At 45.9% G+C, this 22820-nt stretch overlaps 1 protein-coding gene across 3 annotated transcripts; it reads left to right on the top strand.

Moving 5' to 3' along the window:
- The first annotated feature begins 597 nt into the window (after positions 1-597).
- LOC122883749 (DENN domain-containing protein 2D-like) lies at positions 598-22460 on the top strand. 3 transcript variants are annotated; one of them, XM_044212865.1, is made up of 17 exons: positions 598-855; positions 4463-4529; positions 4650-4736; positions 4902-4964; positions 11437-11484; positions 11820-11900; positions 13927-14099; positions 14703-14815; positions 14904-14973; positions 15072-15149; positions 16452-16592; positions 17951-18099; positions 19863-20034; positions 20130-20180; positions 20266-20347; positions 20424-20663; positions 22125-22460. In XM_044212865.1, exons 1-17 carry the CDS (start codon positions 826-828, stop codon positions 22190-22192), a joined length of 1713 nt encoding a protein of 570 aa, XP_044068800.1. In that variant the 5' UTR covers positions 598-825; the 3' UTR covers positions 22193-22460. The 3 variants fall into 3 exon arrangements, with proteins under 3 accessions (XP_044068800.1, XP_044068801.1, XP_044068802.1); XM_044212866.1 differs by having other exon boundaries at positions 605-855; positions 13930-14099; XM_044212867.1 differs by lacking the exons at positions 598-855; positions 4463-4529; positions 4650-4736; positions 4902-4964 and adding an exon at positions 6759-7188.
- The last annotated feature ends 360 nt before the right edge of the window (positions 22461-22820 follow it).

The following is a 22820-nucleotide window of genomic DNA, read 5'->3' as shown; positions in this document are numbered from 1 at the left end:
GAGACACCTGGAGACACCTGGAGACTTTATCTGACTTATTTTATTGGAACGTCTTTTATTCAATTTATTACAACAACATTGAACTTTATTTCAATGATTCAAGCTTGATTTCATTTCTGTAATTCACCCTTGTCCCTTCTTACACATCCAGCTGTTAAAGCATCAGGAGCGCTCTTTGAATTGCGTCTCCTGACAATTCTTGCATTTTTCTTTTTTTTTTTATGTGCTACATGTTTTGGCAGGAGGAGGTTTCTCTTCTCCGTAGAGAACTTGAGTCTGGAACTGTTGCTGTAAAGCCCACTGAGACGTTATATGTGATATTTTAGCTAATTATAGCTACAAATAAACTTGACTTGACCCGGCAGCCTCTGGTTAGCTTCAGCCAGGATTTGACACATCCAGCCGTTTGTTGTGTTTGCTAACACAAGCAGATTCAGGTTAGTAGAGTGAAGTAGAGCACAGACTAACAGGTTTCATAAGCTGATGAACAGGTTTCACTGCACAGTACACACACACACACACACACACACACACATTGTGTCGCCAGCGTCACTGTACTTTGGTTTAACATTCAAAGAGGAAATCCAAGCTTGAGACTGAAGTCCGTCAACCGCACTCTTAAACAAGCGCACTTCCTCATACACGTGCACTTGCTGCTTCACCGTTACTGTTAGCAGCTCGATGCACTGCCTGCTGTGGAAGGGAACATTTTAAGCTAGGTATTTATTGACGAGAAGAAATCAGTTCAAAGTTATGACAAAGGCATAACGTCAGCACTGGATCCAGTGGATAAACACAGTTCTGTCATCTGCTCAGCCAAGACAAATGGACAAGACATCAGAGCAAGCACAGGTGGTGAGTGTGTTCCTTCCATTAATCACGCTCTTTGTGTTTTTATTCATTCATATCAGTATCTGAAATATATCAGAAATGAAAGTAAAATATCCTGCACAGTCTGCGGTGATTAGGAAAGCAGAACAAAAGGCTTCCACAGTGACATTTAAAGACGTTAAACATCCGAGAACCTGAAGTTTCCTGTGAATATCACATGACAGGAGGAATTGAGAACTTTGATCTTGACAACATCACTTTTACTTCCTGTGGTAACAATTACGAGTGCACATCATTTTGATGTTGATTCTGGGGAGGGAGGGGGGGAGGGGAGGAGGTTTTTTTGACTTTAGGGTAATCATGTGTAGAGACATGAAATGTAGCAGCAAAATATTGGCAACCTCAATTATCAGCTACTGCAACTTCCTGTGCTCACCTTCAGAAAAAGACACAGACTCTCATTTCCAGATTGTTTCACATGTTTTTATTCCAAACAAGTTGAAATTTTCACACTGCACAGCAAAATAAGGTTTTCAGGATTCAGTTACAGACAGAAATGTCTTTATATTTTTTTGCAGATTACACTGCTACGAAAGGGCCATTCTACATAATTAAGTACGTTTATTTTGAACACTTTAAGTACATTTGACTATTAATACTTATGTACTTTTACTCAAGTAAGATTTCGAATGCAGGACTTTTACCTTACATTGTTGTAGTACTACTTTTCCCTAAGTAAATGATCTGCATACTTCTTCCACCTCTGGTGCTTTTAATGTTACAAATGAATCAAACAGCACACAGTGAACCTAGAGCCCCGGGGCCCCCTGAGGGTCTGGGGCCCCCGGGGCAGCTGTCAGTGGTAGAAGACGTACTCAGATTATTTACGTACTACTCTGTAAAGTACCAATACACCAATGTAAAACTTGTGTTACATGTAAAAGTAGAACGTAGGCGGTAATAAAGCAGAGAATACAATGGCCTTCCATTATTGAAGTTGAAGAGATAAGATAACTGTGAGTTAAATCACATCAGGTTTGTGTACTTACAGGCGCGGTCTCGATAGTCGCCTGAAGCCATCTGTTCTTTGAAGCGAATGATAAGCCAGAGGAAGGATGTGTGCACAGGCCTAAAAGCACTTCAGTGGCCACTGGCCAGAGGCCTAACGTGGCATTTGCCTTTTGGAGGTCTGATGTGCTTTTTAGAGGCAACAGCAGGGTTTGGTTTCATTTAAAGCCTCTATGTGTGGAGCTTGTATGTCATTAAAGTGTCTTATTCTAGTGGCATTGTTTGTTTTGTTTGGGGGCGGGGGTGTTAGCAGTGTGTCGGCCCACTGTAGGCCCCAACTGAAGGAACAGCTCGACGTGGTGGGAAATCTACTTATCTGCTTTCTGTCTGAGAGTCAGATGAAGAGGAAGATCAATATATAAATCTGGTGGTTAGCCTAGCTTAGCATACAGACAGGAGGGGGGGGGGGAAGCTAGCATGGCTCTGTCCAAACACCTCTAAAGCATCTGTATCATGAATGTTTAACCCTTACGTAAACAATGTGAAAATGCTGCAACTATTTCTTGACAAACAACGGCCGGCCGCAGGAACTGTGCAGAGCTTCCCCAAGTCTTGTCGTCACAGTGAGGTTGTCGGGTTCGGTACCATCGAAGCAAAACCGGAACTCGCCGACACGCTGCACTGAGGTGCTGGGCAGATGGATACACGTTTGTTTGTTAAGAAATAGTTCCAACATGCAATTCTACAGTTCAGTTTGTGTACAGATTAAACTGAAGAAGATGCGTGTTAATCAGTGAGCTCTGCAGGTGCTGGTGGGTAGCCAGGCTAGCTGTGTCCCCCCGCTGGCGTGTAATAGACAAACCGACGTCACCTTTCCTACGCACCACCACATGAAGTCATAGAGCAGAGGAACAGAGCTTGTTTAGTAGTAACAGTACTTTATCTAGCAATCAAAGTCACGTCTGTAAGTGAATGTGTACATTTCAGCCATCTGGGTTCATCAGTCTGATTCAGAAGCTGTTACGTTTTTAGTACTGACCGCTCCTTGTTATGAGTGTTTTTAATCTCCATATTTGATGAGCAGTGATTGCGCTGCTGCTCTGCAAGTCTTCTGATGCTCTCCGTCACTGCACTGCGGCATCTTTCCTCTCCTAAGGAGCTTTGACTTAATGTAGGTGGCGCTCTTGCTTGCTTTTCCCTTCGCTGCTCGTGCTCACTGCCCGTTTCATTTATTCAAAACAAACAAGAAACATAAAACTCATTGCTTCCTGTGCCAGGGGATTTTTCCCAGGAAAGATCAATGACTGACTAAAGAGCAAATGTCAAAGCTTTCAGAAACTGAAATATGTAAATTTCACTAACGTGTTACTACTTTAACCAACTAATGCTCCGAATGCTTTACGCTATGCTCCGCTAGCCCCGCCTTGATGCATTCCACTCGTACGCTGGTGGTTTATATTGCTGGGGAGTTTTCCCATAGGGCATCGTCATGTCCTGTCATTTTGGTTGGCTATAAATAGTGGCCGTGTCTTCCCATGCAGAACCAATAATGCTCATATACAGGACATGCAGCATGAGCTTCCAGCTGAGTATTCAGAAAGGATCGGTGACTTTGGCTAAACACGCTCTTGAGTTTCTAAGACTAGACAGTGTGAGTCTGTACTTCCCTTAGTAACTACCATGAAAAAGTAAGTGGAAATGTACAAGTTACAAAGTTGCAGCACTTTACAAGAGTTTAAAGCTACACTGATTACTTTGAGACTCGCCACCACGGCAAAACCCGTTGGCCCCGCAGATATCTACTGAAAAAAGTAGATCGTTTGACCTGAGATGGTGAGAAAATCATGTAATGGGACATCTCCATCCATCCGTCTATGTTGTCCTCCCAAGAAAAACAACAGAATCGAAATGCCCCAAAACAACATCTGTTTACGTTCAGGTGACAGCGCCCTCTAGTGGCCGTAGTAACTATGACGCGAGCAGCGAGGTCCACCTAGCGAGGAGGTCGGGGTCGATGTGTGAGTCCACAAAACATCGGACTTTAACACAGGAGACCTGTTTCCTACCAACAGTTAACGCTGCTTTCTTTTAACCACGACCACTCCTGGACCTTAACCATGTTTATTATTATAACCAAGAGTCATTTAAACCCAAACCACGATGTTTCTCTAACCCCCAAACAAGTCGTTTTTGTGCCTAAACCTAACCAAAGTGTTGTCACATCATCAAACTTGTGTGATTTGTAACGGTTTTGGAAGGCACAGACAAACAATGTCGTGCTGCTGATTAGGGCGGATGATCAGAAAAAGCCATTTTAATCTGGAGGAGCTGTTGCATACGCAGCCTGAAGGGTCGAAGGGTTTATGAAAAACACTGGGATTCATCCTCTGTCCGCCGTGAACATCCACACGAAATTTCATGACAGTATGAAGTTGAAGTCGTCAAAATGGAAAGGGTTCATCCCCTGAGAACTTTCTAGAAAACTTCTTGGAAAGCCGACCATTAGTTAGGACACGTTGGACCAAGAGTGAAGATTGTGGCAGTAGATGAAACGTCACCAAAGTCGTTAGGAATCATAGTTTTATATCTCCTTTAAATGTGTCTTTATTCCCTTTTCTGTCAGAATTCGGAGCATCAGCTGTCTCCAAACACAAGGAGGAGTTTCAGCTTCTCATCTCTCCGTATTAAAAGTAAGACAGCGGATCAGACAGTTACACGTTCGCATGCGATGTAAAATGTCTTCATTGAATTAAAGACCATACCTGCATCGCAGTTAGCCTTTTATTTACTGACGGCTGTCTTTTCTGCAGAAAGGCACAACAGCGGCGATGAGGGTGGATTCACACGGCGGAGAGGGTTGCTGTCTTTTTCATCCGTACGAGAGACATCGAGAAAGGGTAAGCGTCATGCTGTCACCAGACCCGGTCAGTCAGCTTCTCTCACTGTCTCACGTCTCCCATGGTGATAACAGACGTCTCATACGACAACATGACAGATCAGCCTGTTCCCTCGTGGAGAACACCGACAGCTTTTAATGCTAATCTGTTCACTTTGAATCCTAGAGTCAGTCCCAGATGAAGATGCCTCGCAGCTGTTCGGGACGCAGGACCAGCTGACGAACACGGGTATGTATGAAGGCAACGTGAGCTTTACGTGGACAAAGCGTGGCACGCTCACTGTAGCATAGCCTTCTTTAAGGCGGAGCGCTGAAGTCACGCTTGCATTAGCAGATCAGCATCAGCTGTTTCACTGGCTCACTCATCAGCCGCCTGGCTACCAGCTGACTGGTCACGTCCAATCATATTCACACAGGTGCGCCGTTTGGCCTTTACGACCTGACACTTCTCACTATTCAGGTGTGTTCGCACAGGATGCAAAGGGACTTTTAGACGCATACAAAGCCAGCGGGAAGACGCAAGGTGAAAAGGTGCTCTGCTTTCTGTCCGAACACACCTTTCCTCTGCTGGTACGCTCACGCCGACGCCGTTTGCTGCTGCAGCTGCCTCCACCGCCCCGCTGCTTGTGGCAACTAAAGCATGATGTTTGTGACGACACCGAAGCGACGTTTGTTAAAGTTAGGGGAAGACGGTGGAGCACGAGACAGGATTTGTTGTACTTTGTCAATGTTTAACCAGAGCCAAAAATCTTTCCCTAACCAAGTGTCTTAGAAGCCTAAACCGCTTGTGGGACGCAGGACGCAAACCCCCGGACTCAGGCGTCCAAGTCCTGCGCTTTGGTGGGCGCCAAACACCTGCACACCACGTCTGTGAGGTGAAGAACACAACACTTCCTGGACTGGACAAACAGCGCCAGTGAACACAACCCATAATCCTTATCACACCAAGCCATGGACCTAATACCTGAGAGACCGGGGTAGAAACTTTTATTTTAAAATACATAGGCCCAACTTTTCTACACACCAAGCAGCAAGTGACGCCATAACTGATATTATCAGCCTTTACATTACAACATAACACTCAGACGCTCAGAAATAATCACCATTGTTTCCCCTGGAGCAAAAACGGCACTCTGGCCAGATCATTAAAAGGGCGCGGCACCGATTTCACACGTCAAGGTCAACGTACTGGTCATGAGAAGATCTGCCAGGCCCGTGAAACCAGTAATGTCTTCCGCGGCTCTCTAAAGTTATAAAGTGTTCCACGTGTCTGTCCAACGTCCCCCTATTCTATGAAAGCGTAAGACTAAGTCACTGCAGAGCTGCTATAGGTCCAGATCACAGCTGGTCACTGGTGCTCTGGGGGACAGCTGACAGTTAGTTGGGGGGTCCGCCAGCTACTGGACTCTGCTGTGGTGGACTTGATTGTGAAAGGTCCTTCAGTGTGATTCAGCTCTCTGACAGGGAACAGGGAAGTAAAAGCTGCTGTGGCCTGCACACTCTGGAGGAGTGTGAGTCCCGGCGTCCTGCCAGGGTAATAGGAAGCGTGCCCCGGGCCGCGGGAGCGCGCATGCCTCCGGTGGAGGTGGACCTTCATTACTACGCTCAGATTTCTCCAGAGTAAATGAAACACACAGCATTATTGTTTCAGTATTGTTGTTTTTATCAAGGACTGATAAAATAACAATGGCTCATCTGTCGTATTGCACTGAAAAACCAAGGCAGTCGTGCCTTTTTCCACGTGAAGCAGACATTTTCTCACGATAATCTCACAATGTTGTCATTTGGTCATCCTACATTACTTCCTGGTGTGTGTGTGTGTGTGTGTGTGTGTGTGTGGGGGGGGTGTAGATCCAGACACGCTGCAACCTTTTGTACGGAAGTTGTTCATTCAAAACGGTAACCCCCCCCCCCCCATAAAGGGTAAATAATAATAATCATCATAAAGACAAAGCATTGTATTTAAAAATCACTTTTCGCAACACAAAGCGGTTAAAGTCGGCTGGACACGCAGCAGTCTGTACAGTGCACAGCGGGCCTGATGACCGCGGGGAGGTTCCGGTGTGCGGGTTGCGGGTTGCGGCCTCGGGGGTACAGCTGGAAGGAGCGCGCGGTGTTCGGTGCGTCCCGCTCCGGTGTGCGTTACGCTGCTGCCGTTACGGACCGTGAAGCCTGCGCTCACAAATCATAAACAAACGTGGGCCGGCTCTCGCACGTGACATGCAGGAGAGCAACGCCTGGGCGCGCGCCCAGCAGAGCTGTTTCAGCGTGTGAGGCACGCGGATACCGGTGGGGAGCGCGAGCCAGGATGCTGTGTCTGTGCGGGCATGGAGAGCCCGAGGTGCCGCTGCGTCTCTGAGTTTGGGAGGACTGCGGTGAGTCTGTGGAAGCAGGAATGAGTGAAGCGGCGGTGAAGAGGAGAAAGGGGCGGACGGACTGGAGGAAGAGATGGAGTGAGTAGCTGCCGCTGTTCCCAATGCGACTAACTCATGTCAGCTTATGTGATGTCCAGATTGAGAGGGCAGCAGTGGGCGCACGTGGGTAAAAAGAAAGCGTGCGTTGAACGGTGTTTTTGTTGGTCATACCTGTCGGAACGCGCGAGGTGTCGACCTGCCTCGAGCAGGTTGTTGTGCCCACTTTGTATATCCGGGTGTCAACTAACGACAGTCGACCAGACTTCTGTATTAGCCGCTGGCCCCGACCTGGATGTGTTGTAGTCAAGTCCTGCGGGCGAATAAAGCGGCACAGGGCGCAGCACGGGGGCATGTGGACCAGCCGAAGTGACTAATGGACCCCGGAGACTCGCTCTGTGGCGCAGCGAGATGTGCGCCTCCACCGACCAGGACGGCAGCATTAAAGTCACAGTTTACTTAATGCGGTTCGGCGTTTTTCCTTTCACGGCAGGCGGGTATTGGACTTTAAATTGACGTGGTATTCCTGTGAAACGACTTGTTAACAATGTGTGTCGATCCAGAACCAGGTTTTTGGCCGTGACAGGCACGTTGCCTAACCTAATACCTGTAAACCTGTCCGTGATCTTAGTCCATCAACTCTTAGCTGATCCACTTGTTGATGTTGGATTACTTGACGGAGACACTGTTGTTAACAGTAATACCAAACCACTTTGCATATTTGAAGTCCACTAACTTTGATCACACATAGGTGAGGTGGACACAGACACGGGTCACCTGTTGAGAATGGACAGGTAGAAAAACAGATAAGTTGACGGTTTTGATTGGAAATCTTTTGGTTGCAGGTTTTCTGAGAGAAAACGAGCCCAGGAACAGGATTCAGGCAGTTTTCGTTGGGCCTTAGTGACTGCGCCACCGACAGCATGGTGCAACATGCTCAGGAGCCTCGGGGCTGAGCAGGGCTGTTATTTACACCCACATCCCAGCTGAACAGCAGTAGCACAGCGAGGCGAAGCCTGCAGCCTGCTCTGCTCACTGTTTATGTCAAGAGTTTAAAAAACAAAAGACCCTACAAGCTGAGGTGGTGCTGTGTTTCTCTGCAGCCAACTGGGTGCACAGTGGTGCAGAACTTGCAAGGCGCTGGGTGGGGAGACCCTGCCGTTGCTGTTGACACAGTGCAAACACCTTGTCCTGTCAGGGGTAGCGTGTCCCGGACTCGAGCCTTCAGTAAACACTGTTGTCAGGAACCAGGGAGGTGAGCCAGATTGAAAGTGAAACCTGGACAGTGTCCAGTGGGAGTCCTGCTCTGTAGGTCGTGGAGGACACGTTCAGTCGAACTGCGTGTGCTCGCTCAGCTCTTTGACCTAACGAGCGGGTGATAAATCTGAGATCTGTGTCTGACAGCTAACCGAGCATTGCAGCGACGACCACAAACCAACAGGAATGCAGTTTGTGGCAAAGTGTTACCAGTTTTGTCTTAAAGCGATTCTCTCGGGATTAGAGCTCCGGTGTCTGTGTCTTCTCTTCAACGCTGTGAATCATTAAGCAGGATCTCTTTTTCCGCTGAGGACACACGTTCAGCCCATATTTGTCCTCACTGGGATGATCTGTGTCGGCCCCCTTTATAGCAAACCGTCTGAACTGCAATGTCCTGACAATTAGAACTGGGCTTTTGTTGCTTTGCACACTTGCGGTATTACAAGTACAAATAAGTATATTTATATAGTTATTGATAGTTTGATGTGCCTGTGTTTTGAAAAAGTCTGCCTCCACCCCAATACAGCGGATGGAGGTGGATGGATGTTTGTCTGTGCTGCCCAGAGCATTGAAGAATTGCATTCAGCAGCAAGGCGTCTTTTTGTTTCTTCTAACAGACTGGTTCTTAAGTGGAACCTGCAAGCGACTTTAAGAGAATATGTAGCATTTATCAATTATTTATAATTTTCTCTTATGCATGCATGCAACTCGGCGGTGGTCCAGGCCTTTCTTAAGAGTCACATACAGAAAGCCGGCCTTTCTCCGCTGGGGGGAAACACTGGTAATAGGCTATATAAGGATGGTAATGCCTTCACCTGAATCAGTCTGGAGTTTAAACACGTTACAGGAAGAAAAAACACCAAATGTCATGTAAAATTAATTGATTTCCGACAGCAGGACTTAAAGGAATAGTTCGGCTTTGTGGGAAATACGCCGAGAGTTCGATGAGAAGACAGAAACCAGTCACTTCCTGAAGTCTCGTCACGGACGGGAAACCGTCCGGCACACGTCCCCCTGAAAAAGCACAGCGTGGGGTTTTTTACACTTCGGTTGTTGTACAAATCAAACAGACGGGATACAACTTGTTAATCAGGGATTAGGTGGATTTAGTTGTCTTTGGACAGAGCCGGGCTAGCTGTTTCCCCTGTCTCCAGTCTTTATGCTAAGCTAAGCTAAGCTAACCAGCTGCCGGCTGCAGCCTTGCAGCCACACAGACATGAGAGTGGTATCGATCTTCTCATCGACGTCTCGGCAGGAAAGCGAAGGAGCGTGTTTCCCAAAACGTCAAACGACTCCATTAAGGCTCCGCGGTGGCCGAGGGACTGGGATCTCAACGGATTCTGGCTTTGTTGCATCTCGTCCTCCCCTCTCTCTCTGTCCACATTTCCTGTCTGCCTCTTGACCATACTCTTTCAATTAAAGGCAAAAATGCCCCCCAATATAATATGTAAGACAAACTTAATGGAAAAAGTATAAGAGGTTTGGGATAACAACACCACAATGTTTTTGTCTGAGGCACAGCTACCCGGGACAGCCAGAACACACTGTATTCAAAGGGACTACTTCTTTGGTAGAAAGTAGTTCCGGTGATAGACTGGCTGCAGCCACTGGTGTAAAGTAATAATGTAGGGATACATGTTTGATACTGTACTGTGTCTTTACTCACTTAGTCAGTGTTTCATTTTTACGTCACTGTATTAAAGTAGAACGGACAGTCAGCGCAGTTTCCCCCTCTCCCATCATGCCTTGCTGCGACATGAACAGAAAATGCAGACGTTAGAGCTGCTGAACTGTTCTGCGTCTGCGTCGTAGGATTGATCTGCACCTTTCAATGTGAAAGTTTTACTTCTGATCCCGAGTTCACCTAACACGATCACGCCTTAACACTTTTACTTGGGCCAGTTTCTCACAAGGTGTCTTGAGTTGGGGAATTTTCTCTTTGTTTGTAATGAAGCCAGCTCATGCTCTAGACTTGAAGTGTGTCCTTGTTTGTAAAACCAAAAGGTAGCAGGTCGAAGCCTAAGGTGAATCGCACATTTAAGATGGTACTTAACAGCTTTTCCCTAGTGTGCTTTATTTACCATCTGAAAGATGAGTTTGACAGCATTTTCCTGAAGAAAGCAGTTTTTCCCACATGACCTGAATGCAGCACAAGCATGAAAATTCTTCCCTCAGTCTGAAGTAAACAAATGATTCAGCAGCCTGTTGGTGCTGCAGAGTATACAGAGGATTAATAGGAAAGACCGGTGTTGCGAAACCCTTTTTTGTTAGGCAACAGGGAGATGTTATCAACGCTTGTAATGATCCAAATCCAGCAACCAGAGCCATGCAGAGAAATCATGCATCTAATATTAAAACATGGCCGTGATGCTGCGGCCACAGTACGTGTGATATCAGCGCCGTTACTTCAGTAAATCCAGCCTGTTTAGTTTTCAGGCTTAGCTTCACCTCAGACTTGAGCAGCGTTACATGTGACATTTAGTACAGTTTATTTCAGCTTCAAGTATCTGCACAGTATTACGGACACAACGTGTGCTTCCAACTGCACTTTAAACTTTGCTTTTGACTGCTTAGATTACAGCTAATAAGTAAATCTGAAGGTACTGCTGTACTGTATTTATTTTAGGTCACGATGATGTGACATCTGTTGGGGTCTGTACCAAACACACATGTTGTCTTACATCTGGAGAACCAGATGTGCACTTCATTACAAAGCTGTTTGTCACACATCTTACCTTCATCAAAAAACTGCAGCTTATACATCTTGTTCTCTGCATTTATGACAGAAAACTCACATTTCAAAGTCAGGAATGAGCAGTTCATAAACCAGACTGGAGTGTTCAGGTAGTTGGACTCATTCGAGCCTGGCTTTGCAAAGTCAGCTCTGCCTTTCAGAGCCTTCCTGGTTGTGACGTGGACGCAGACAGAAGATGAAATGCGTATTTTATAAGTGATGTGGGTAACAGTGGTCTCTAACAGAAAGAAGCCGTCTCAGAACTGTTTAATCACCCAGCTTTTCTCTGTGTCGTCCAGGTGAGCAGCCCAAAGGTAACTTCATCCCTGACGTCGCTGGGAAACACAGTAAGTACAGTAGCTGCAGTAACTCGTGTTACCTTGGAGGGTCAAATAAAGGTTTCATAATTGGAATTCGTCATTTTACGTCTAATTAGTCCAACAGGAGTGGACCCTCCTGAGGATTAAAACCCTGCGCCTGCAGGCTTGAAATGTGGCACTAAAGTTTGTAGTGGACACTTTGTTTCTGCAGCGTGACCTCTCCTCCATGTTTGATCTGTGAGCTCGGTGTGTACTAGTGTCAGCCAGAATACTACCAACCGCCGTTAAGCTAGCAGGGGAAGCTAATGTTGTTGTGTGAAGGTTTCAGTATTGAGCAGCTGCTGGTTTTGTTTCCCCATCAGGTGAAGATGAAGATGGACGACAAGGGGCCCTCAAGAGGTTTAGTGCCATGTGGTCCTCCTTCCGCAGAGGCAAGAGAGATAGTGAGTATTACCGTACGTTACCACAGCAAAGGAAATTATTCACTTGTTCGTGCTGCAAGTACTTCCACTCTGTCGTTCACTGTTACCTTAGTGCCCAGTCAGACCAGAGAGGTGCTGGGTGTTTGGTCACATCGGGATTAGGGCTCACACGGCTTCTGATATTTTCTGGTCGGGAGTAGAATTGCTCTTCTGAAAAGATACTGAACAGGTCTTACAAACAGAGTTAGCTGCAGCAGACACGAGGTGCTTTCCATTTGGCTAACATGACATCTTCCTCGCTGTCACGGCACAGGACGTACTGGTTAAATGACTTGTTGTTGCTTCTAGTGCAGGGTTTCAAACTGTGAGGCGTCTCCCCAGGGGGCCGCAGGAGAGTTGAAGGGGGGCGTGGAGGGAGAGACATGAAGCAAAGACACTGTGAGTTGAACCCAGCTTAGAAATCATAGAAGAACCTAACCTAACTGCAGAACCTGCCTGAGAAAGTTTCCTTCAGTCTCACAGTGATCCAGAGACGGCTGTCTGTCCGTCCACGCGTCCACTGCAGACAGGAGCCCACAGCGTAAATTACTGTCTCCATTATACTTCCTGTTTAGATCCCCCGAAGCATCATGGGAACTGTATTTCCAAAACTTCAAACATGATTACCCCCAGAGGAGTAAGATGGAGAATAATAAGGGGGGGCTGCCACCCCCTCAACTCTGGCCACAGAAACAAACAGACAACAAATCTGCAACAAAAAACTCGCTTCAGGAGGAGTTTCGTGCCCTCAGCTGTAACTGCTTTAAATAGCCTGGGGACACTGTAATAGACTTGTGTTGTTGTAATGTTATACCTTGTGTTGAATGTTATATTTGTGTACAGAGTGTGAAAACAAATTTCCGCTATAGAGGACAATAAAGAATGAATCTGAACATGACTTTTACATGAATCGTTTCAGATGCTTGGCCCCTGTGGATTTAACTCCACTGTGCAGTGGTTTCCGTTGCTCGGGTCGCTCAGTGTAAAAGCAACTGTCTGACATCTGGATTGTTACAGATGTCACTGGGACAACACATAGAGACCAGTATCATGTTAACGCATTCTCACAAGCAGCTCTGTCAGTGTGGCAACCATCTACTGTTCGTACCAAAAGGGACAGCCAAGGCAAATGAAACCTAATGATCATCAAACTTTGCACCAGCAGGCCTAAAACACACGGCCACACAAGGCTGGCGAGCTGAGAAGAAAGCCTCTGCTGGGGCGCTTTTATTTGAGACAAAAAGGGAGGAATGCAGCAGAGAACACATGAGCAGGCTGGCGGCCTGTGAAGGAGACGGGCCGAAGCTGGGCCGGTGAATGACGGACTCTGAACTGAGCAGCAGGTAGAGGCGTCAGGGCCAGCGCCTGTAGGCAAACATTTGTTGGATGCTGTGAATAAATAATTCAGTAGAACGACAGATTCCATCCAAACAGAGGAGAAATATAACGACAGCATAGTGGCTATAGACAGCAGCGGCCTCCTCCCTTACTTCGTTATAATATTACCTTCACTGCAGTGGTTACTTCCTTTCACCAGCCACACTGCAAACTGTGCCGTTACCAACGTACAATGCATAACTTTGGGTCAACAGTCATTATGGTGGGATGCACATTGTGTGTGAGACTTTCTGAGGAAGTGCAGCCTCTGGTGACGCTTTTAACGTCGGGAGACACTTTACAATCGATTACATACAATATGGCGATCAGACCAAGCTGACCGAGTCCAAGGCCAGACAGAGAATGGTCTTTATTGATTCTGATCAGGTCGCATCATTTTAAACACGTTAGATTTTTAGGACAACGCTCGTCTCTTTAGAGTGATTTAGCCACAGCTCGTCTGAACTTCACCTGGCTCTGTCCACCATCTCGTCCAAAGTTAGCGCCTCTCCTTTCCTCCAGGCTCTCAGACAGTAACCGTTCCAGGTCTCAGGCCTGGAAACCTTTCCATCCGGATCACAGTGGTAACCCTGCGTGCTAAAGCGCAATGTATTTCTACATTTCTGTGCAGAAGTCAAAGACGCTGAGCCCACAGAGCCGCTGGACCCGGTGGTGGCAGACACATCCAGGCAGCAGCGCTGCGTCAGCGGTCAGTACTTCTTTGAGTATCTGGTGGTGGTCAGCCTCAAGAAGACCAAGGACGGCAGCAGCTACGAACCTCAGATCACCTACCAGTTTCCCAAGGTCAGTTTGATGGTGGGACGTACATGCAGCAGTAAACCCGAGAGAGATCGCGGTCACGTGCGGTCCACTTGGGAAAGACGAAGCTGTGTGCTCTGTCCCACAGCTGCACTGGCTAATTATCAAGCTGGTGGTCGGGAACGGTGGTTTAAACTACAACAAACGGCATTGAAATAAAAAGCTTATTGTTTCTCAGAAGTAAAAATGTAACTCGAGAGTTTCACATCTCCGTGTGTCACACTGCTGCAGGACTAAGCCCTCGAAATTGCATCCATATAACCATTAACCCCCATGACACAGATAGGAACCGTTACCTCTCATTAGCCTCTAGTTTCATGGCAATCAACAGGTGGTTACAGCGGCCCACAGTGCAGGTACAACATGGTCTGCTCTTGCTTGTGCCATAACTCGGTCCATTAATAACTAAACGGTCAGCTTATCAGTCTAAATAATCTGCTCGAGATGTTTGAACTGAGGTTTCCTGCAGGAGAACTTTGTTACTGTGAAGCAGGGAAACCTGACGTTCATATGTTTGTCTACGAAAACCTGGATTTGTTTTAAAGAACAGACGTGTGTGTGTGTGTGTGTGTGTGTGTTCACTTTCAGAGAGATGGGATGGCGAGGTTTCAGAAGGAGGAGGAGGAGAAGACGCTGAAGGCGATCACTCTCTTTTGTTTCCCAGAGGGCATCAACTGGGCTCCTCTGACAGAATACCACAGGTCTGATTACCTGCATTCTGTGTTCAGGGTTCAGGTCGGGGCACACCAGCGTACGTCCCTGTTCTGAGTTTTCCTTGTCTGTTTCCAGTGAGACCTTCTCCTTTGTTCTGACTGAGATTGATGGCAGCAGAAGAAATGGATACTGCAGGAGGTTACTGGTCAGTGTGCAGACTGAGGGTGTCTTCACCGTGTCCTCATTTAGACTCACGTTCTAATGTTCATTAACCGTCCTCTCCTTTCACTGTCCGACCCGCAGCCTGGAGGGAAAGGAGCTCGGCCGCCCGAGGCTTACTGCATCATCAGCTCCGCGGCTTGTTTCGGCCTCTTCTCCAAGGTGAGGAAATCTTCCTGCCAGTCTTTCATCTTATTTCTTAATGTGACTGAACGTCTCTCCAAACATTGGGAATTTCCAAAATATCAAACTGTCATTTTAAAACTACTGGAAACTCGAAATTGTGAATTTGTGACCAAATCATCGATGTTTTGTGTTTGTGGCGTTGCCTTCAGAAACGTCATCAGCGTTCAGTTCTTCTTTGGAAGAAGGCGACTTGCCAAACTAGGTATAGAGGCCCATCATTCGGCGTCAGTTTAAGAACTATAATTATTACATTATTACTATTATATTGACTCTTTGACTGTAGAGTGAGCAAAGTGCTTCGTATTCTATACCTGAACTGGCTGTTTATTTTACTGTTTATTTTATTGCTTTTCTGTATTTCATGTGTTTTATTTCCTTATATTTCGTCATTCATTGTGTTATTTTATTTTTCTTGTTGTGAAGCACTTTGTACTTTGTTTTGATAAGTGCTCTATAAATAAAGTTTTATTATTATTATTATTATTATTATTATTATTATTCCCATTGTTCCAAGCTAACTCCTACTAGGCGACTATACAAGCAAAGTGCAGGTGTAACCTAAATGTAATGCAGGGATCAATATATTTTATCAAATGGAAAAAAAGAAAGAAATCCTACTGACGCATTTATTGATTTATATGGGTCTGTATATTGTATGTAACAGGAGCTGGGTGGTGACCTAACACTGACAGAACAGTAAGTGTGTCAAGGGCGTCTCGCCCGTTGATTTCCAACAAGCGGACACACCTGTTGTCAGGTGGTTTTCTGTTTGTTTAGCGATGTGTGTCACTTGCACTAAGTGCAGCCTGAAGGTCGACGGGAGCACAGCTGCTGTGAATAATTGATTGTCTGAGCTGTACAATGATTCAGTATTTCCCCCCCAGAACTGTATTCCTGGCAGAGTGGGTGAGGATTCGAAACAGCCTTCAGATGTTGGGAAATAAAAGTTACAGACATTATAATCGAACAATTAACTGAATAAATCAGATGCAAATCAAATCCCGCTCTGTACTTTGAGTTACAATACTCAGACTTCACAACTGCCGTCTGTCGCACTTTTGTTAACGAGCGCGTGCTCATTGAGCTGAAGCTGAACCTTTTCTTACATACAGCTCTGTTAGTGTACTTCTGTTTCACGGCACTACCTAAAAAGAAAGTTGTGCAAATTCTGGCTTTTGTTTAAGAAAGCAGGAGAATCTCTAAAGAATGAGTTGGGTTATATTAGTATTTATTGGTGCTGTATCATGACTGTGTGTGTGTGTGAGTGTGTGTGTGTAGATATTTGACGAGGTGGAGAAGCGGCGGCAGATCTCCATGGCCATGATCTACCCATTCATGCAGAAGCTGAGGGAGGCTTCATTCCCAGCTCCGGGAAACACAGTGGAGATTAAGAGCTTCATTCCTGAGTCGGGCACTGAGGTCAGTCCAAACTACGATAGCGTGTTATTTTCTGAACGTCTCTAACAAACCTGCAGGTTAGACGAACGTATGTGGAGGAGAAAATGAATCACCCAGACTGTCTGTCGTAAACATCCGTCCCAGTTATGTCGGTCCTGACATGTTGTCAGACGTTCCCCACCTCTGAACGAACCGTGGGATTGTTGAGACAGCGGACTGAGCTGCAGGAGGATGTTCAGTCCTGTTTCAGTCGAACACTGTGGCCACTGCAGCTAGCAAGCTCATCATTTGCAAGTGTTGATTTGAGCATAAACTTAAATTAACTTTAATGAATGAATCACTTTTAATTGGTTCGTTATATTTTTAGGAATTATTGTTATATACTGCTGGAAAGTACTGAAAACAGAAGTTAGACAATAAATAATTCTTTGGCCACATCGTCCCTTCTGGTTTTCTGTCAAACTTTTATACTTTGGCCGGTGTGACAGCGAAGCAGGTATTACATTTTATTCTATGTTGCATTAAAAAGTCTTAAATTTAACTTGCAGAAACCTGGAGTACTACTAAAATACTAGCCAGATTGTAATAAACCATAGTTTTCCTTTAAATTTCAGCTTGAAAAAGATCTCCAAAGTTTGGCTCTCTGAAATCTAGACAGGATACACGTGTTTCGGAGATTTCAGACGGCCTAAAATGACGAGAGCAGGTGGGATCTCCCTCCACGGGGGATATCTGCCAGTCAGCTGGGACAAAGTAGGACTACATTCAGTGACACGGGAGGAAAACATTAAGCAGACAGACTGAACGTTATTACTGTACACAGCACGGCCTCGGCTCCTCCGAACTGAGAAACGAGAGTGCAGAGGCAGTCGGGCTTACTCTGGTAACCCAGTGCCTTTATACAGCGCTCCAGGAGGGTGTGTTTGTGTGGAGATGTGTCTGAACCTGTCCCGTATTACCCAACCTTTACCTCACAGCAGAAATCAAACGCTTCTCCCATCAGGCCGCATACCATGTTTCAACAGCTCTCAGTCATCTCAGGTATTCACTGATGCTGGCCATTGTTTGTGTTTACTTGCTGTGACCAGCCCTCGGGGTGAAGCCGGGACAAAGATTCGGTTCTCTGGCTATGTAAAGACCCTGGTTCATGATGGCAGGAAGGGCGCTGTTCTAAATCTGAACAATAATGTAAAGTGGAGGGAACGAACCATGAAAAGCCCTAAAACGAACCTGCATCTCACCCCCACCTTTAAATAAGGTATTTCTTAGAACCCGAGGCGGCGGTGTGGGAGGAGCTGAAAGCCAGGGACTTGTTAGTTGAGTGACGACGTGCTGGTACCCCTGTTGACATGTTTGTGACAGTGGTGGCTCTCCACTAGATCATCAGGCTGACCCGGCCGTTGGACTCCTGGCTGGAACACGTAGACTTCGCCACGCTCTTCGGCTGCCTGACGGACGAGGAGGTGTTACAGGTGTTTGCTGCCGCCGTCCTGGAGAGACGGATCATTTTCATCGCTGATGAACTGAGGTATTATACGACACAAACGGTGAATAGAAACAGCAGTCTGTACGCAGGTTAACGTCACCATCAGAGACACCAACGGGACAAATGAAAGACCTCGTGTATCTGTTTGTGTCGGCTCTAGACGGGTCAAATCTGATGGAAGCAGACTAAAGTCTCTGTGGGAGGCTGCTGGGAGTCCAGCGAGGCCCCCTGAGCTCTCTGTGGCTCTGACTGGATACGAGATCGTTTTTGTTTTCCACGCTGAGATTACCAAACCGACGCGTCGCAGCAAACGTTAGAACCTACCGAATGAAAGAAGTATAGAAGACTTTCAACACTAAAAAAGTTGTTATCTTTTTAGTTTTGGACTGTTGGTCTGACAAAACAAGACACGTGAAGAGTCACCGCGGGCTCTGGGAAACTGTGATGGACATTTATCACCGTTTTCTGACTTTAGTTTCTAAAATAAATCAGATTAATCGATGATTAAAAGTTCTTCAGCAGCCACGTCTCTGATATTGTGTTTCACAGCAGATGGAAAACATGTCTGCAGCTCGGTTATGACTGATCTGTGGTAACAGATACCATATTGTCTTCATCTGTTTCCACAATAGTAAAAATTAGCTGAGGGAAAACTGTTCACAGACGTTGGAGTGACTTAAAAAAAACAAGACAAAATAGTTTTGCTGCATGTCTGTAAAGACAAAGTTATTGACTGAAAAGATATTAATTTCATGGATACATATACGCATTTAAATACATTCACATGCAAATTTTCACCCTTCAAAAAACAAAGCCGGCATATTAAAATAGCAGAACGGAGAAAAGAGTTCGTAGCATCCAGAGGACATTTCTGCGTGACAGCATGAGCTCATCTGATTGGCTGCCAGTTACACATGGCAGACATTTGTAGATCAGTATCATATGATAAGATTTTATCCTCATAATGATATTCCTGAAAGTCAGTATAAAGTACAATAACGTTGAATTATTGCATAGCTGTATTAGAAATAAGCACAAGTTGAGTAATGTGCCTCTATGTTTGAAATAGTAACTCGGCCGTTCACCTAGCTCGCAGCCATACTGTCTGTGCCTCAGCTGCAGAGAGAACCAGACTCTCCTGAATTCTTCATTTTCCTTGTTCTCCGTTTAATGCAAACTCACTTCCTCAAACTCGGCTGTTCGTGCACACGTTACACATTAAAAGCCTTCCAGCAGATAAAAGGGAAAAATCCCTCCCTTTCATAGTAGGCTTTTACTGTGAAAGCTCTCCAGGAAGTGACTGGAATTAATCAGTGAGTTGTTATAGTACAGTTTTAGTACAGACCCCTTTCAATGTTGTCATCAGCCTCATTTGCAACATTATTTAAATACTGGCTTTTATCAGAAACCTTGCGGTGTATGCGTAGTTTGGAAAATGCTGTCGCTTCAGAGATTAGAGTTTTGAAAGGTGATTGGCTGATCTCCAGATGTAAAGGTTGCTGGCATGGCGGTGGTACTGAATGAACCTGTGCTTTAATAACTTTGCAGCTAAAACAAGGAGGAACTGAAATGACGAAATTCAATTTTATTTATACAGCGCCAACTCACAACAGAAGTTATCTCACTGCACTTTTCCTACAGAGCAGGTCTAGACCGAACTCTTTATAATATTAATTACAGAGACCCAACAAATCCCACCATGAGCAAGCATTTGGCCACAGCGGCAAGGAAAAACTTCCTTTAAGAGGCAGAAACCTCGAGCAGAACCTTTCGGATCTGACGTCAGCTCTCTTGTCTCCCTACAGCACATTGTCCCAAATCATTCATGCAGTAGCAGCCCTCCTTTACCCCTTCACCTGGCAGCACACCCTCATCTCCATTGTCCCGGAGATCCTGATCGATGTAGTGATGGCACCCACCCCCTACCTGCTGGGGGTCCAGAAACACCTCCTGGACCAGATCACCGACCAGAGTGATGTGAGTCACCGTGGAGGAGGACACAACAGAACAGCAAAGGGTTTGTGTATTTGAATAACATTACTCTGTTTCTCTGCTCTCTCCCTGCGACGCAGCTGCTGGTGGTCGACTTGTCCGACGATAAAAAGGAGACCTTCATTGTTTCAGTAAGTATAAAAATAATCTTTTGGTTATGACTGAACAGGAAACAGCCATTTGTTAAAACACTGGTGTAAAATGCTCCTTTTCCAGATTGGTGATGAAAGGTCTATTCTGCCCCCGAAGCTGAAAACTGAAATACTCGAGGCTCTGAGTAAAAGACAAAAGACATCAAGTGAGTGAACTGCAGAATCAAACGCAGGTGTTTCAGTAAGGCACACAATATAAATGTTTCCTGTCCTGTCCTTCAGCGGTGGAGGAGCTGAACCGGGTGGTGTCGGAAGCCTTCCTGCTCTTCTTTGTGAAAACAGTCGGCCATTACGCTTCGTATGTGAAACGCGGCCGCGCTGGAGGCGGGGTGTTTGAAAACAGAAGTTTCTACAAGGCCATTGAGTCCAAGACCACGCGACACTTCGTCAAGCAGTTCATCCAGACGCAGATGTTTGACATGTTTATCCAGGAGGTGGAGCAGCAGCCCGGACCGCAGCAAGGTGAGGGCGGGGAACGCATCTCACACACACACACACACACACACACACACACACACACAGAGTAATCCAACACAGAGACCTGATCCAGGTCCAGATCCCCTGCAGGACTGCAGTCCAGATATCTCTGCAGGGCCTCGCTGCATCTCTTAGAGCTCAGACATTAAATACGGAAACATTAACTCCGCCGCCTGTCCTCATCAAAACCTCGTTAACAAGGATTCGAACTCGACTGACCAGAGGAGGAGGAGCAGCTGGTGCGACCGCATCACGCCTGTTTCAGCCTCTTTACGTCGGCTCCCGGTTTGTTTCAGGATTGATTTTAGGATCTTATTGATTACTTTGAAGGCTCTTCGTGGCCTGGCTCCAGACTACATACCACTGATATTTGAGTGTGCTGTTGATGGACGCTGTTGTCCCACAATGCAACGCCCAAATGAGATGGAGGAGCTGCTCACAGCTGGAAAACAAATAGCGTCAACAAAATCTAACTATTAAACCTTTGTGACGTTTAACTGGCAGCGACCTTCCAAAGTCACAGTCTGACTGACGTCCGACAACTCAAACTATTGTTTCATTTCCTCTCAGCAAACAAGAAACAAACATACTTACATACAAACGGTATACTATAAATATTAGTGTAGAGTACACGCTGTATGCAGTGAGCGTGTAGTAATGTTTCCAGAGCATCCGCCATGTTTTTCCAGTTAACCAATCAGAAGCCAAGCCCAGCGACAGCCCAGGTGTCAGTCAGCTCCAGAGTCTGACACTGGACGCTGTTACAGATATTGATATTGGACAGTTTTTAGAAATCTGCTAAGGATAGATCAGCTGATACTCTTTAAGGCGGTGACTGAAGGACATTTTACAGTGTGAAAGTCAACTCGTCAGCGCTCTCTGGTGGACCAACTCCGTAATGGTGACCGTGTTTCTAAATGACCTCAGAGATACAGCGTCTTTGACTGTGCTGCAGTGTCTTGTTACTTATCAGCTGACACACGCCAGCAACAATATATCTGCTAATATCGGCGGGTTACGCCTGACTCGGCACATCATTATTCCAATCTTCAGTGTTTCCACAGGGACTCTCTGCACACAGCGCTTTCCACTGCCACTTCTTTCAGATTTAAGGATGAGAGCGGCGTAAAGGTTTAGCACAAGTATCTCTCTGTGTTGTGTTCCCTTTCTTAATGAACCCAACCGCCACATCAACTCGCAGCATCGCCTCCTACAGCCACGTCCTTTAGGCCGCGGATCTCACACTTACGAGACTCGACTCGACTCGGATGAAGATCGTTTTGAGATCACTTCTTTTTTTTTTCTCCTTTGGCGAATGCAGCCTGCATCGCACATTGTAGTCGTTAGCTGTATGTAGTTTAATACATCCGGTCACCTTAAATAGTCTCACGTTCAGAACCATTTCATATTGTGCACTGATTCGAGCTCCTCTTGTTTGTCCTGCAGGAATATTTCACACAAAGATCGTTGAATACCAAGAGAAGAAGAAAAGGGAAAAGGCAAGGAAACACTAGCTCTCGTCGTGGGAGCCGGGGTGTATATAAAGGAGTACATAGGAAAAGATGTGAACGTTGCACTGTGTGTTTTATGTCCTGTGTCAGTGTGGTTTTAAATAATTATGTACTAATGTGTGAATCACTGTCTGGTTATGTTGCTGCTACTCTGTGAAACACTGGCAGAATGAGAGACTTCACTTCCCCGTGTTGGTTCTCAGTCCGTGGCCACAGTCCGTCACTGACGAGCAGGAAAATCATTTCAAATAAAGACTAGTTTTTGAGTCCACGTGCCTACAGTCTCTGATCTTTGGGCATCCGGGCCCCGACGGCTGGAAGCCTTTTGTGTTTGTTGGTTTCTTTCTGTAAGTCTGTCTTGCTCGCTTTCATTCTTCCTTTTTTAATTCTTTTGTTTCTTTCTTATTTGCGACAGACAAATAACCAAAACCTCCTTTTCATGAACAGAAATACAGGAAATTTAGCAGAGCAGTCCAGATCTCCCCCAAAAGATATACACTAACTTTTTGAGCCAAAAGATACATTAGAAACTATAAAGCAATATACAAGCCTTGTATTTACATTCTTATCTGCGGTGGATTCATGGAAAATCATGTAAATGTTTTGAACAATGAACGGGAAAACTTCAGCT

The sequence above is a fragment of the Siniperca chuatsi genome, linkage group LG10 (assembly GCF_020085105.1).
Source record: "Siniperca chuatsi isolate FFG_IHB_CAS linkage group LG10, ASM2008510v1, whole genome shotgun sequence".
Taxonomy (NCBI): domain Eukaryota; kingdom Metazoa; phylum Chordata; class Actinopteri; order Centrarchiformes; family Sinipercidae; genus Siniperca; species Siniperca chuatsi.
This window is presented reverse-complemented; position numbering and strand designations above follow the sequence as displayed.

What these genes read in the sequence shown, in the direction of transcription:
- LOC122883749 (XM_044212865.1), top strand. Translation starts at nt 826, where the DNA reads ATGGACAAGACATCAGAGCAAGCACAGGTG. An exon ending in TGACGTCGCTGGGAAACACA is followed by an intron (nt 11,485 to 11,819) that starts GTAAGTACAGTA and finishes TTTCCCCATCAG; the next exon opens with GTGAAGATGAAGATGGACGA. An exon ending in GCAGCCCGGACCGCAGCAAG is followed by an intron (nt 20,664 to 22,124) that starts GTGAGGGCGGGG and finishes TTTGTCCTGCAG; the next exon opens with GAATATTTCACACAAAGATC.